At 34.8% G+C, this 12750-nt stretch overlaps 1 protein-coding gene across 1 annotated transcript in view; it reads left to right on the top strand.

Moving 5' to 3' along the window:
- Positions 1–7090, top strand: part of LOC124555397 (N-fatty-acyl-amino acid synthase/hydrolase PM20D1-like) — a 124954-nt gene extending 117864 nt beyond the window's left edge. Inside the window, exon 8 of the mRNA XM_047129293.1 lies at positions 4840–7090. Within this exon, the coding sequence (XP_046985249.1) occupies positions 4840–5081 (242 nt within the window). The 3' untranslated portion in view covers positions 5082–7090. The remainder of the gene's footprint in view (positions 1–4839) is intronic.
- The last annotated feature ends 5660 nt before the right edge of the window (positions 7091–12750 follow it).

Here is a 12750-nt window from a genome sequence, read left to right on the forward strand (position 1 = left end):
GCCAGCTGGCATTTTTGAAGTTCTTTGACAAAACTGCACACTGGTATTGTTGGCAATGTTGTTCCAATATATTGGACTCAACATAAATAACTTAAGGAATGTAACCTCGTTTACCCCCAGGACATCTGGAGTCACTTCTACCTGCCATTGCCCCATTACATTGGTTTGGAACTGTCCTCTTATGGTGTATCCCAAAAAAAAAAAAAAAAAAAAAAAAAAGGATGGACAGCAGTTTAATTAACTAGTTTATTTTGCTCTTACCAAGCTTCTAGCAACAACTAAAGTTCCATAGTTAATATATAATTCTGAAACATGGAACACCATAAAATGATCTCTAATCACGGAACGGTGTTACCATGGAATCTGATGTCGAAATTGATTTCTTGTCATATTTTTTTACAATTTGGCGGTTGTACACATATATCATCAACAGACAAATCATCTAATTAGATTTTGACAATGAAGCACTATTCTTTCTGCTTAATGGTTATATGACCTAAATGAGAATCTTATTACCCAAAACTGAAGGTATTCAGGATGATTAAATTCCTTAATTTATTGCCACTATTGAAGAATTACTGTTAGCCACTATATATGCTGGACACTTAGGGTAATGACTGGTGGCACTGTAATGTGAATCACCAAACTGTAGATAATAAGGTAACTTAATTTGGATCCTTACATCTGTGGTAATATTTGAGCTATCTAAAAATTAATAAAATGCTACTTGGGCTGTGACAATACTCTCACTATTTGTCATACATCACATATAAATTTGAATATTATAGTTATACTCCAAGAAGCCAAATGTACCGGGATGTTATATGTGTCCACTACATGAAATTTTATTACAGATCTGAGGTCTACATTGATGACATGTCTTACTACCAAGAGAACATGAAGGCATGTTTGTTGATTTAGAAGTCTCATTGAATGCAGCTACAACTCTGTGTGTGTGTGTGTGTGTGTGTGTGTGTGTGTGTGTGTGTGTGTGTGTATGCTCTACAAGCCACTTTACAGCATGTGGAGGAGGGTACTTTGTCTACCATCATAATTTCCCTCTTTTTCTGTTCCAGTTGCATGTAGTTTGTGGGAAGAGGTAAGCCTACAAGTGGGATTGAGTCTCCCTACTTTTATCATTTTCTTTTCATGAGATATACATGGGAGGAAGCAATGTATTGGTTGACTCTTCTAGGAACATATGCTCTCAGGACCTTAATGGTAGACCATATCATGATGCAGAATGCTTCTCTGGCAGCATCTGCCATTGCAGCTGGCTGAGAATCTCCATGACACTTTCATACTTAATAAATGAACCTGTGACTAAACATACTGCTCTTCTTTGGATCTACTCTCTGTTTCCTCTATTAATCCTATCTGGTATGGATCCCACACTGGTAAACTACTTCCTTTGATGATAGGATAAATTTCCTGAGGTTTCTTCCGATGACTCTGTGTGGCATCTGTCCTACCCAAGATTAATTTTAAATGGTTTTTTCCACTTCATATTACTCTGCACACATTTTCACAGATATTTTATGGAAGTAATCACTTCCACAGTTCTGCAATTATGTAATCATGCAGTAAAGGGTCTTTCTGTCTCTATTTCCACAGTACATTACATTTTTCTTATGTTGAGGGTCAATTGCCACACACTGCTCCTAGGGTCGATCCTCTGTAGGTCTTCGACAATTTTCTAATGTAGTGACTTCTCAGTAACAAATTTGTCTATTTCCTTGTTTGTTGTCCATATAAAAATAAGTTTTTGGATATTGCCATAGATTTTAGTTCACATATACAAAGCTTTGTTAACATACATAAGTGCACTCATTGATATAAATAGTGAAGGTCAGAAATTATTACTTTTTGTTGCAAAAACAAACTTGCATTATATACACTATTTTACAGAGAGATATTACAACTTGAAACATAAATGCACACATTGATATAGTGTGTGAAGATCAGACATTATTATTTTTTGTTGAAAAAAAAAGTGTGTTATATACACCATTTTAAAAAGGAATATTACAACTTGAAATCTTCTACTGAATAAAAGCTTTTCTCTATTAATAAATACTTAAGTTTGTTCTTTAAGGTATTTAAATTAGCGTGCTTGAGGCCAATGGCAGTCTGTTATGAAAGGTGTGGACTATAGCCTGCAGTCTTTTCTTTTACGTGCAATTCTGTGAAAGTTTTCCCTTCCCCATGTATTGTACCTATGTACATTACTGTTTGTTGGATTATATTCTGGAATTTGTTTCAGAATCATTATTGCCCACAGGATGTACATAGAGTAGAAGGCTAGTATTTTATATTTTCTGAAGATTTCTCTACAAGGGTCTCTCCTGTTTACCTTAGCTACTTCCTCATTTGTAGTCTGAAGACCCTGTCTGTAAAGACAGTTGGTGCCCCACCTCATATCTCAATACCATACTGTGTATGTGGATGTATCACTCCAAAGTGTATTTGTCTGAATCTAACATGGTTCAGAAAGGCTGAGACCTATTTCAATAGATAAACATTTGTTCTGATTTTCTTACAAATATGGTCTATATGTTCTTTCCATGAAGATGTTCATCAACAACTACAGCCAAAAATTTGTGTTTGTTTGTGTAGCTAAGAGCCAATGGAGGTGTAAACTGAGTACTATTTAGGCTCTGATTATAGCTAAGCATAAATTGCATTGTCACTTTCTTCTTTTTATTTACAAGTATCTTTTTTGTAGTAAGATAACTTGACAGAACATTATAACTGGTTTCACTACTGTTTGTAGTAGTTTGCATATCATGGCCCCAGCTGACAAAAGATATGTTATCAGCATAGCTTACAACTTTGCAGTCTTGGGGTCCAGTCAAATCATTAACATTCATAAGAAACAGGAAATGCCCCAGTATACTTCCTTGAGGCACACCACATTGAAGTATCTTGTGTGTTGATTTGATTGTTACCAACTGTTCATTCCTTTTTTAATTTAGCTTGATAAACAGTTTTCTGTCTTTCAAACAAGAGGTAAGTAGTTGCAAGGCTACCCCTCTCATCCTGTATGCTTCTAATTTATGTAGCAGATTTGTATGATCCACAGTATCAAAACCTTTACTCATATCCAGGAAGGTGTCTGTTACCTTGTCTCCTTCATCTACCTTGTTCATTATTTCATGTATAGGAGTAGCTACTGCTGTTACAGTAGATCTTGCTTTTCTGAAACCATGTTGTAGATTGTTGAATAGATTATGCTTAATGAAATATGCCTTAAGTTGTTTTAAAATTACCTTTTCTAGTAATTCCCCAGTCTCTGAAGTTAATGATATTGCCCTATAGTTTTTCATAACACTTTTTATTCCCTTCTAATACGCCAGTAGGATTACCACAAAAAGCCTCATGGGACTTCTAATGTTATCTATATTGTGAAAAGTAATGGTCCTGTAACATTCCCTTGGGGCATGCCTGAAGTCACTTTTACATCTGAAGTCATCTCTTTGTGCATAATGATATGCTGTGCTCTGTTTCACAGAAACTCTTCAATCCAGTCACATAGTTTGTCTATATTCCATACACTCATATTTTGTTCATTAGGCAGCATTGTGGAACTGTATTAAACTTCTTCCTGAAGTTGAGCAACCTGGCATGTGTACCTGGCTGCCTGTATTTACTGGTTTCTGGGTCTTGTGGATGAATAAAGTGAGATGGGTTTCACACAATCGCTGTTGTTACCGGAATCCATGTTGATTACTACAGAGAAGATTTTTGGTCCCCAGAAATGTCATAATACGACATCAGAGACATATGCTTATAGTTCTGTGCATTTTTTTCATTGAGTCTTCTTGAAAATGGGAATGACTTGTACATTTTTTCATATCATTAGGAACACTTGCTCCTCTAGAGACCTAAGGAATACTGCTGGTAGAAGAGGGACAAGCTCTTTCATTTACTCTGTGTAGAATCAAGCTGGTATCCCATCGGGTACAGTGGCGTTTCCTCTGTTGAGTAATTTCAGTTGTTTTTCTATCCCTTGGTCCTTGGAGCTGCACTTATTCTGAGTATGTGACGGCATGATTAGGGAGCAAATATGCTCGAGGTACTTCTCACAAAAGAGCTTTAGCAAGATTCAGACTTAAGATGCTATAGTTAGCTCTGTAACAGCAATTTGCTCTTTTCCAAAGAGGTTAAATAGCATTGCAGCCTCGGCCACATATAGTGTGATGTAATGTTTAAAATTCCTGGCTGGCAATGGACAGGTCACAAGTTTGGTTCTACTCTCCTAACATTATTTTTAATGTATGGTTTACAAGGTCCAGAAGAGTCTCTAAAACCATATTTAACTAAAATTTAGATGACTTTATAAAATTTTATATAGTATGTAAATGTGAACACTTCATTCAAGAGGCAGTTCCAATATATGTGTTTGTGTTTGCATAGTAAACTTTCTTTCAGTATTAAATTTGGACTATCACTTATTTCATATTTATTTCACAGTTCATATGACTATGTGGTGATAATTAATAATTTTTGAGAACATCTAGAACTTATTCAAAGTCAGTAAAAACTCAAACAAGAAATATTGTAATGAATGGTTTAGTCAGAAAAATTCTGCAGAAGTCCGACCTGTATTTTAAATATGCTTTCTTACCTAACGCACAAAACTGTATGCTTTATTCTGCAATATTTATTTCATTAGGCTGGTGTAAACTTAGGGAAATCATTGTCATGCATTGATCTTCCAAGATCAAACTATTTTAAGAACCAGAATTGTAAATAAAAAACTAGATACTTTAATTTTTCTGTTCATGTTTTCATGTATTCTTAAAACAGATATACAAGAGTTGTGACTTTTATTTTCAGGTGTTTTCATTGCTAATACAGATACTCGCTGGTACCTGGATCTTACATCAAATCTCTACAGATTTCTACCAACAATTGTAACACCAACGGATATTACTCGGTACCATGGAAATAATGAACGGATTTCCATAGACAGTTACCATCAAGCAATTAATTTTTATTACAGAATAATTAAGAATGCAGATCTACTTATTAATGTAGTTCCAGCATCAGTCATCAGTAATGAAGAGAAAGAGTTATAAGTTTACAGATAAATGTCATGTCACAGCACATTTTGTAGTGTTCATTTTTCTTAGCATGAAAGTTGTGGACTACAATTATAGGATTTACTTATATTGATCTCATATCAAAAGTGTCTATTATTTTGCTGTTTAACTTCCTTAGACAGAACTCTATTAGACAAATATATGTGACCAGTAGAAATCAGTCAAATCTGGATATATTAGACATGTAAAATGTGTCATCTGTCCATCCAGTAATGTTTCAGCAATAGTTATTCCACTTTACAAGACTTCGACAGACTCTCCTTGTAACAAATAATGTCATGATGCTGAGCAAAAACAATTTCTGTTCAGAACCCTTGAAACTATTACCCCACAATATATACATACATAGCACACAACAAATAAAAGGGCAATATGTATTTCTCATCTGCAACAGCTGCAGGGCCTTAAAGCATCCAAGAATTTACAATAATTGCTAAGATGACTGTAGTAATAGACTGCTGTACACTATTTATCTTGACACAAAGATGGAAAGCACATATCTGCAAGTTTTAAATTTTAAGACAAACTATAAAAATGTTAGACCATTTAGTGTTTAATTCTGGGATTTGGTGTGATATTTCTTACTTGGCTGTGTTGTTGCTTAATATAAGCTATAATGGAAAGGTGCAATCCATTTACACCAAGACATATAAAACGATTTTAGATTTTCTTCTTCTTTCATTTGGCTTTTTGCTAACAGTAAGGAGGTTCTTATGTAGACAAAACTCTCTTTAAAATGCTTTACATATGAAGTGGAACTGGCTATAATTATTTCATACATGTTACTAAGCGTATTAGTAATGATGCATGCAGCGATTTTTAAATCTATAGTGAATATTTGTTTCATTGACTTTTTTCATGACATAAGTACACACTGAATTTCCTGTTCATTCATCTTTATATTGAATCAGACATGTATTGTGCACTCACTCAATATACAGTTGGTACTGGACGCAAGTCTGTTGTATATCAAGTCCAGCATCTCCTATATTATGTTACTCGATGCATTATTCAGAAAGCACTTTCACATGCAGGGCACAAACAACGTCTGTTACTACTTGCCTTATATTAGTGGTGGGGAGGTCTGCAGTTCATTTATTTTCATTACTTATCTTTATATTTTATCAATGCTTTTTACTTCAGACTTTACACTGAAGTACTTTAAAAATGGGACACTGTACTTATTATTTATTAAGTTAAAACCCATACCTGAGAATTCATTTTGAATTCACTAAATTTGCAGTATAATAAAATTATTGGTAAATCCTATCAGAATAGCTTTGAAATGGAACCATGGCATTTTGGTGCTCTTTTGAAGACACAAGTTGAAAAAGAATAATAATAGAAGGCACTTAAATTTGCTCTGAGGTTGTTTTAGTTCATCCATTCTCTCCCTTTAGTTATAGACCATTTTAAGCATCACCATAACATTGCAGTTGCATAAACAAAGATGCAGACTTATTTTTAATAAGATTTGTTGTGCTGTAGCAGTTATCAAACAAATTTAATAGGAAAATGTATAAAGACATACAAGGAAACTATTTTTATATACTTCCATCCATGACTGTTAATGTTTTAGAGTAATTTCTCATATTGTATCTGTGCTATGTGCAATGACACCAACTTCACTCCTTCTCGCACTTTATATTCAGTGCTTAATGACACTATGTATGACAATCTTTTCTTATATTTCATTGGTCACCTGTTTCTAATGACCACACTGTTGATGGGATATTAAACTCTTATCTTCCTTTCTTTCATTTCCACTGGTCAACTGGTTCTTGTACCATGACTTGACTGTACATTTAACTATGGCTGTCCCTAATTTTATGCCAGCTTATATAGTTTCATGCTCCAGTGCTGCTTTCTACCTCAGGCACAAATACAATTAAGGAAGCTATTTTCACTGCTTTCTATTTTCACTCCTTCCTGTTTTTAGTGGTTCGCAAGTTTGCTTCTGGATCTCTGAAACATTGCCAAAAATATCATAACAGGGGTGGGAGGGGGTGGGGGTTGGGGTGGGGGGGAAGGTATCTTTTGCTACAAACTGAATGTGTGTTACAGAGATTTGGTTCTCAGTTTGACCCCTTTATGTAGCAACTGCCTGAAGCATAACTGGGAGTGTTCGATACTTTCTCTAACATAATGTACAGAACTTTCTAAAATCTTTTTCTTAGCTTTTTTAGCTGTAGGTCAGCCTAATTATTGCAGAATATATTGTATGAAATAGGTATTGCCTATACATGGACCTTTATTGGTGCTATAGTCAAAGCAATACTAAGGGTGCTAATAACCATGACACTGAGTGCTCTAAACCTAAGACCAACCAACTAAAGCGGCATCCATCAGTGCATCCTGCATCTTTCATGTTTATTTCATGTTTAATATAGCTGTGGTCAATTTATGGAAACGGGGAGTAAATCAGTTGCAACTAAAATCTGCTTCTTCTTTTGCAAATAATGTAGTCATAGTGCTAATATCCAAAATCAGATGTATCTTTTGAGCTTCTTGTGGCATTAAAACATTGACAGACAGGTACCTGAGGATCAGAGAATTAAACTTTATTTATACACATTTATTTCTAATCATCATTTCTTTACCATGAAATAGTATCAATACCCAAAATATATTGTGCATGAACATTTTTCCATGTTGTGCTCTTTTAATACAAAGATTTTTTTGAACATCTATTTCACATCATTATGAGGAGGAAATTGATCATAAAGTTTATTCATAGCACAATGTGCCAACATTCTGAATAATACCTCTAAGAGAATTCAGTGTCTTTATCATACAAGCCAAATAAATTTAGCCATTTCCTATCAGCTGTTCAAAAATCATTTCACACATATCTAAGAATTTTTTTTTACCTGCTGAAAGAGCTAGCTTGAAATGTGTTGACCCAACATTGGCAAAATATGATTTTAACTCTCAAAGTTGTTTTGTGTATTTTGCCCATTTAACAAAGACAGTTCTGTCTGAGCCACCCTTGTGACACCATTAATGTTTAGTAGTTAGGTAGCATACTTGTGTTTTACAATATTTATGAATTGCCCTTCTTATGGCTGAGTACATAATTTGTGATAACGATGTGAACAAATGTTATGGTTGTGGCGTGCTTTATTCAGTACATGACTTTTGTTTAAACTGTCAAATTTATTTTAGACCTATCATCATCCAGTAATGGATGTATGTGTATATTTTTTAATCTGTAAGATGCATGTGCAATGCATGCATCCTATTGGTATCTGCTTTATTTGTATCAATTTTAAAAAAAGTCAGTCTAAACAGTATTTGTATTTCTTCAGCAAAGTTAATGTTGTTAATGTGATGTTAACAGCATGGAATAGCTGTGATAAAATAAAATAGCTATAATTTTTCATGAATCAGCAAAAATGTTGATAAATTGCCTTATTTATTTTTATGGATGTTATGTGTAGCAATGTGATTGTGTGTGCAAATTAAATATATCTGTATATATAAAACAAGATTTCTCAGTATTTTGTTATTGTCAGCACTTAATAAGCAAACATTTTTAATCTTTTCATTAAATTTGTATGTGAATACTCAAAGAACATTTTGGCTCTATTCTTTCTTCTGTATATCAATGATATTTCAAAGTGAATTCTGAGGTTCCATTGTTTTTGGATAATGTGAGATTATACACAAGCTACATTTGTTATGTTCTGCCTGACACAAAATAAATACAGGAAAAACTTCAGTGTTTTTTTGTGGTTTACTTTTCATTGTTGCCACACTGTCTGTGTCCTATGCTTGCTTCAGGCAGATACAGTGAGTACATTATTCTTACGGTTTTGTACAACACATTAAATTCTAATTACACTGGTTTTACTACATAACTATAATACACATTATATGTAGCTTCATATTTTACAAAGGTTCATTGCAAAACTAAACCTTTTGTGATGCCGGTGAACTCACTCTCACTTCCAGATTGTTTTACTGGAATTTAATGTGCTGTACAATAGCCTCAGTTACAATACTTCAGTCACTACTTGCCACTAAGTATATTTGCAGTAATCATTTTCATTATGTGCCTGACATGCATACAACATCCAGGGCTTGGGGCACAAGCTGAGAGAGAGATGCTGGAGGTGTCCAATTGCAAGATTAGTATGCAGTACATATCACAAGTAACAGCAAAAACTGACATGAAAATGTATGAGAGAAAAGGGGGAGGAGGAAGAAGAAGAGGGCACCAAATGACTGACTGATTTTTATTTGGTCCCCTTTGTTTAAATTATATACAGAGTATGTAATTCACTTGTGTGGAAAATTATTCTCAGACCAGATTGATTGATTTTAATTTGGTGTCATTTGATTATATTATGTACAGTGTGTGTAAGTCACTTGTGTGGAAATATGTTCTCAAACTGGCCCTGGTTATATATATTCTCATTATGCAAGTATCTTTTTTATTGCCTCTTATTTGTTACCTATCTTGTTAAGTGATCAGCCCTTGCTGCAGATATTGCAAATTACTCTTAAAATAAATCAATATAGTGTGACATATGTAAATAAATGGAAAAACCTAATATCATTTGATTACACAATCAAGCATCAGTCATTGGAGTTAGTCACAGCTGTTAAGTACCTAGAAATATCTGGCCTGAGTGACGGGGGTGTCATGGGAAGGGCAGATGCCAGACTTATATTTAAGAAGGGTAATTCCAAAGGAAGTGTAATTCATCCAGGAAGGAGGCTGGTTACACAGTAGTCATTTGGCCAGTTCTTGAATACTGTTAATTGGTAATGGACCATGACCAAGTAGTATTAAAGGGAGAAATAGAGACAGCCATAAGGAGAGACAGGATCTTTGTCATTGGTTGTTAAATTAATGCAATATTGGCACACAAAAAAAAAAAAAAACTCCACTAGGAGAGTCTATAAAAAAGATGTTATGTACTTCATAAACCCTTACTGTCAAAAGTCCGAAATCTCAGTTCAGTGTGACATTATTTTTGGCCCTGAAAATTCCAGTATATAAAGAGTAGTACTGACAGTATTTGCTCCTAAACACCATCTGTGAATGGATAGCAAAGGAAAAACTTATTTTGGTACACGATATACCTTAAGCCAAACACTATTTTGAGGTATGTGGAGTCCAGATGTAGCTGTAATGATGATAAGTAAGCAAAATCGTAGAACCTTAATCATCAGAGACTGACATCACTTCTTAACTAATAGAGACAACACAAGTTGTGGTGAAACTTACAACTAAATTAGCATATAATACAGCACCATTGTCATTACAGTGATACCATAAAATACCAAGACAGGTAAAAATGTGTCTGACTGTGATAGCATTCACAGTCATTTGGTCATTTACATAATGAAATTTTTGTCACTAGTGCACTAAATTGTGACATTCATATTTATTCATTGCCTCTAGACAAATGGAGTAAAGTTCACAGAGAAATAAGAGGGTATTTTCTGTTCAGTTTATCATGTCTTACAAATACTACAAGCTGAAGTCATCAATTTTTTTACTGTATTAGATAAAAATATAAGAATATTAGTTAAAGTTTAAAAATGAACAATGTGCAAAAGCCTATCCACTAAACTTGGATTCTTATACTTACATGCCAGTACATTTTTTTTTCTTTAAAACAGGGTGTCCAGCAAAGGAGTCTCTGATTTCAAATTAAATATGTATATCAAAAACTAAGATCCATACATGAGTGCAACAAAAGATATGTTTATCGAGAAAGCTGTAAGAATTTTATACAGATGTTTCAAAACAGTTCAAAAGGCTGCTAAGAGGTGGTGCTGTGTGCTGTGCAGCTCTTACACTATCAGTGTGCATAATTAAACTCAGCCTCTGCAAGCAGCCTTTGCAGTCACATCAGAATCTTTTTCAAAATGTCCACCATTTGCAGTACAGAGATGGTGCAAATGAGGAATGAAATTTGCCATCACATTCTGTAGTGTTTCAATGGAAATGCATTCAGATACCACACAGTTTGTCAATTCAAGCTCATCCAATGTGATGGGATGGTTCTGGTAGACAGTGTCTATCAATGCGCTCCACAAAAAGTATTTACAAGGAGTCAGATTGGGTGAATATGCAGGTGAATCTGTCCCTGCACCTGTAAATTTGCAATAATCCAATGCAATGACTCTATTCTGAAGTATTTATGAAGAAAGCAAACCACCTGTTTGGTGTGATGATGTCTGGTCCAATCTTACATGAACCACTTGGTGCCTGGTTGATCCTCCAATGCTAGTTGTGTGGCAACAAATTGTTCCAAAATAGCAACATAACATTCACTAGTGGTTATTTCTTGCATGAAAAAACAGCCAATAATGCCTGTGCTGCCAACCACAGCCCAAAAAGTAACTTTGGGAGAATACAATGGTTTTGCTTTACACAAATGGTGAAGTTTGGCACCCCTAAAGCATGTTTTATTTATTCATGATGATGTTCAGGTGGAAGTGTCCTTCATCTGTGAACTATGCACAACCAACATCAAATCATTCATTATCAATCATTTTGAGAATCAGGTTTGCAGAGTCAGCCCTCTGTTTCACAGGTCATACAGGTATGACCTGGTGGTTCGGATTTTGAATGGAAACGTGTAGCGTCTGTCTCAGTATCTCCAGCATGCTGCGGCACATCAAACCAGTCTCTGCTGCAATTCTTCAGATGGATTTCCTTGACATTTTCAGGAGTAATTACAGCTTGCCAGGTGCTAACTTTCCCCACTAGATCATCAGCCAAAGTGCACGTCTGTAGGAATTTGGTGAAGAACTTGTGAATGGTTTTTGGATCGGGTCCTTTTGGAGCTGCACTTTGTTGCTGTGGGAATGTGTTCTAACCTGTAGTATTCCAGTAACAGAAGTATATGTTGTTAAATGAACTACATGGTTTGAGCCTCTTTCTTCGGTACACTAACCTCCTTTCACGTTTCAATTGTGGAACAGATCACTCTGAGCTGGGGTGCACTATTTATAGGCACTATGTATTGTCATTAAAACACCATCGGTTAGCAGCTTTTCAAACTATTTCGAAACTTCTGCATAAAATTTGCACAGCTTTCACAATAAACATACATTTTGTGGCATTGTTCTGTCAATCTTAGTCTTTGGGATATTTAATTTTGAAATCAGGGACTCGTTTGCTGTATACCCCATATGACAAAAATACTCTGACATACAGGAACTCATTACAAGATATAAAATATTTTCTCCATCTATTATCCAACAATCCTGTCTAATGCGTAAAATAGTGTAGTGTTGTTTGTAGTGTCAGAAAACTTTGCGACAAGTTTCTCATAGGAATATTAAAGAGAATTTTAAATCTTTAATGTTTATAAACTAGAGGAAAAGAACATTACTTAAGCACCTTGTATAAGCTATCTGACTATTTTGGTTTAAAAGGCTATCAACAGTGAGTTCATTAGGTATTAGAAATGGAGCACTAGTTCAGCTGGATAAGTGATGAGACAAGGAGGGAAAGAGGGGGGGGGGGGGGGGGGGGACACAATCAGTTACTATGAGGGGTTTAAAGTCCTTTAATAAAACACTCTGCTATTTCAAAAGAAGAGTATAATTCTGTGTGTAGTGAGGTATAGCCACAAATAAGAACAAAAAGTGCTAAGTGCATAAAATAAGTGTATTTAGT

The sequence above is a fragment of the Schistocerca americana genome, chromosome X, assembly GCF_021461395.2.
Source record: "Schistocerca americana isolate TAMUIC-IGC-003095 chromosome X, iqSchAmer2.1, whole genome shotgun sequence".
NCBI classification, from domain to species: Eukaryota; Metazoa; Arthropoda; class Insecta; order Orthoptera; family Acrididae; genus Schistocerca; species Schistocerca americana.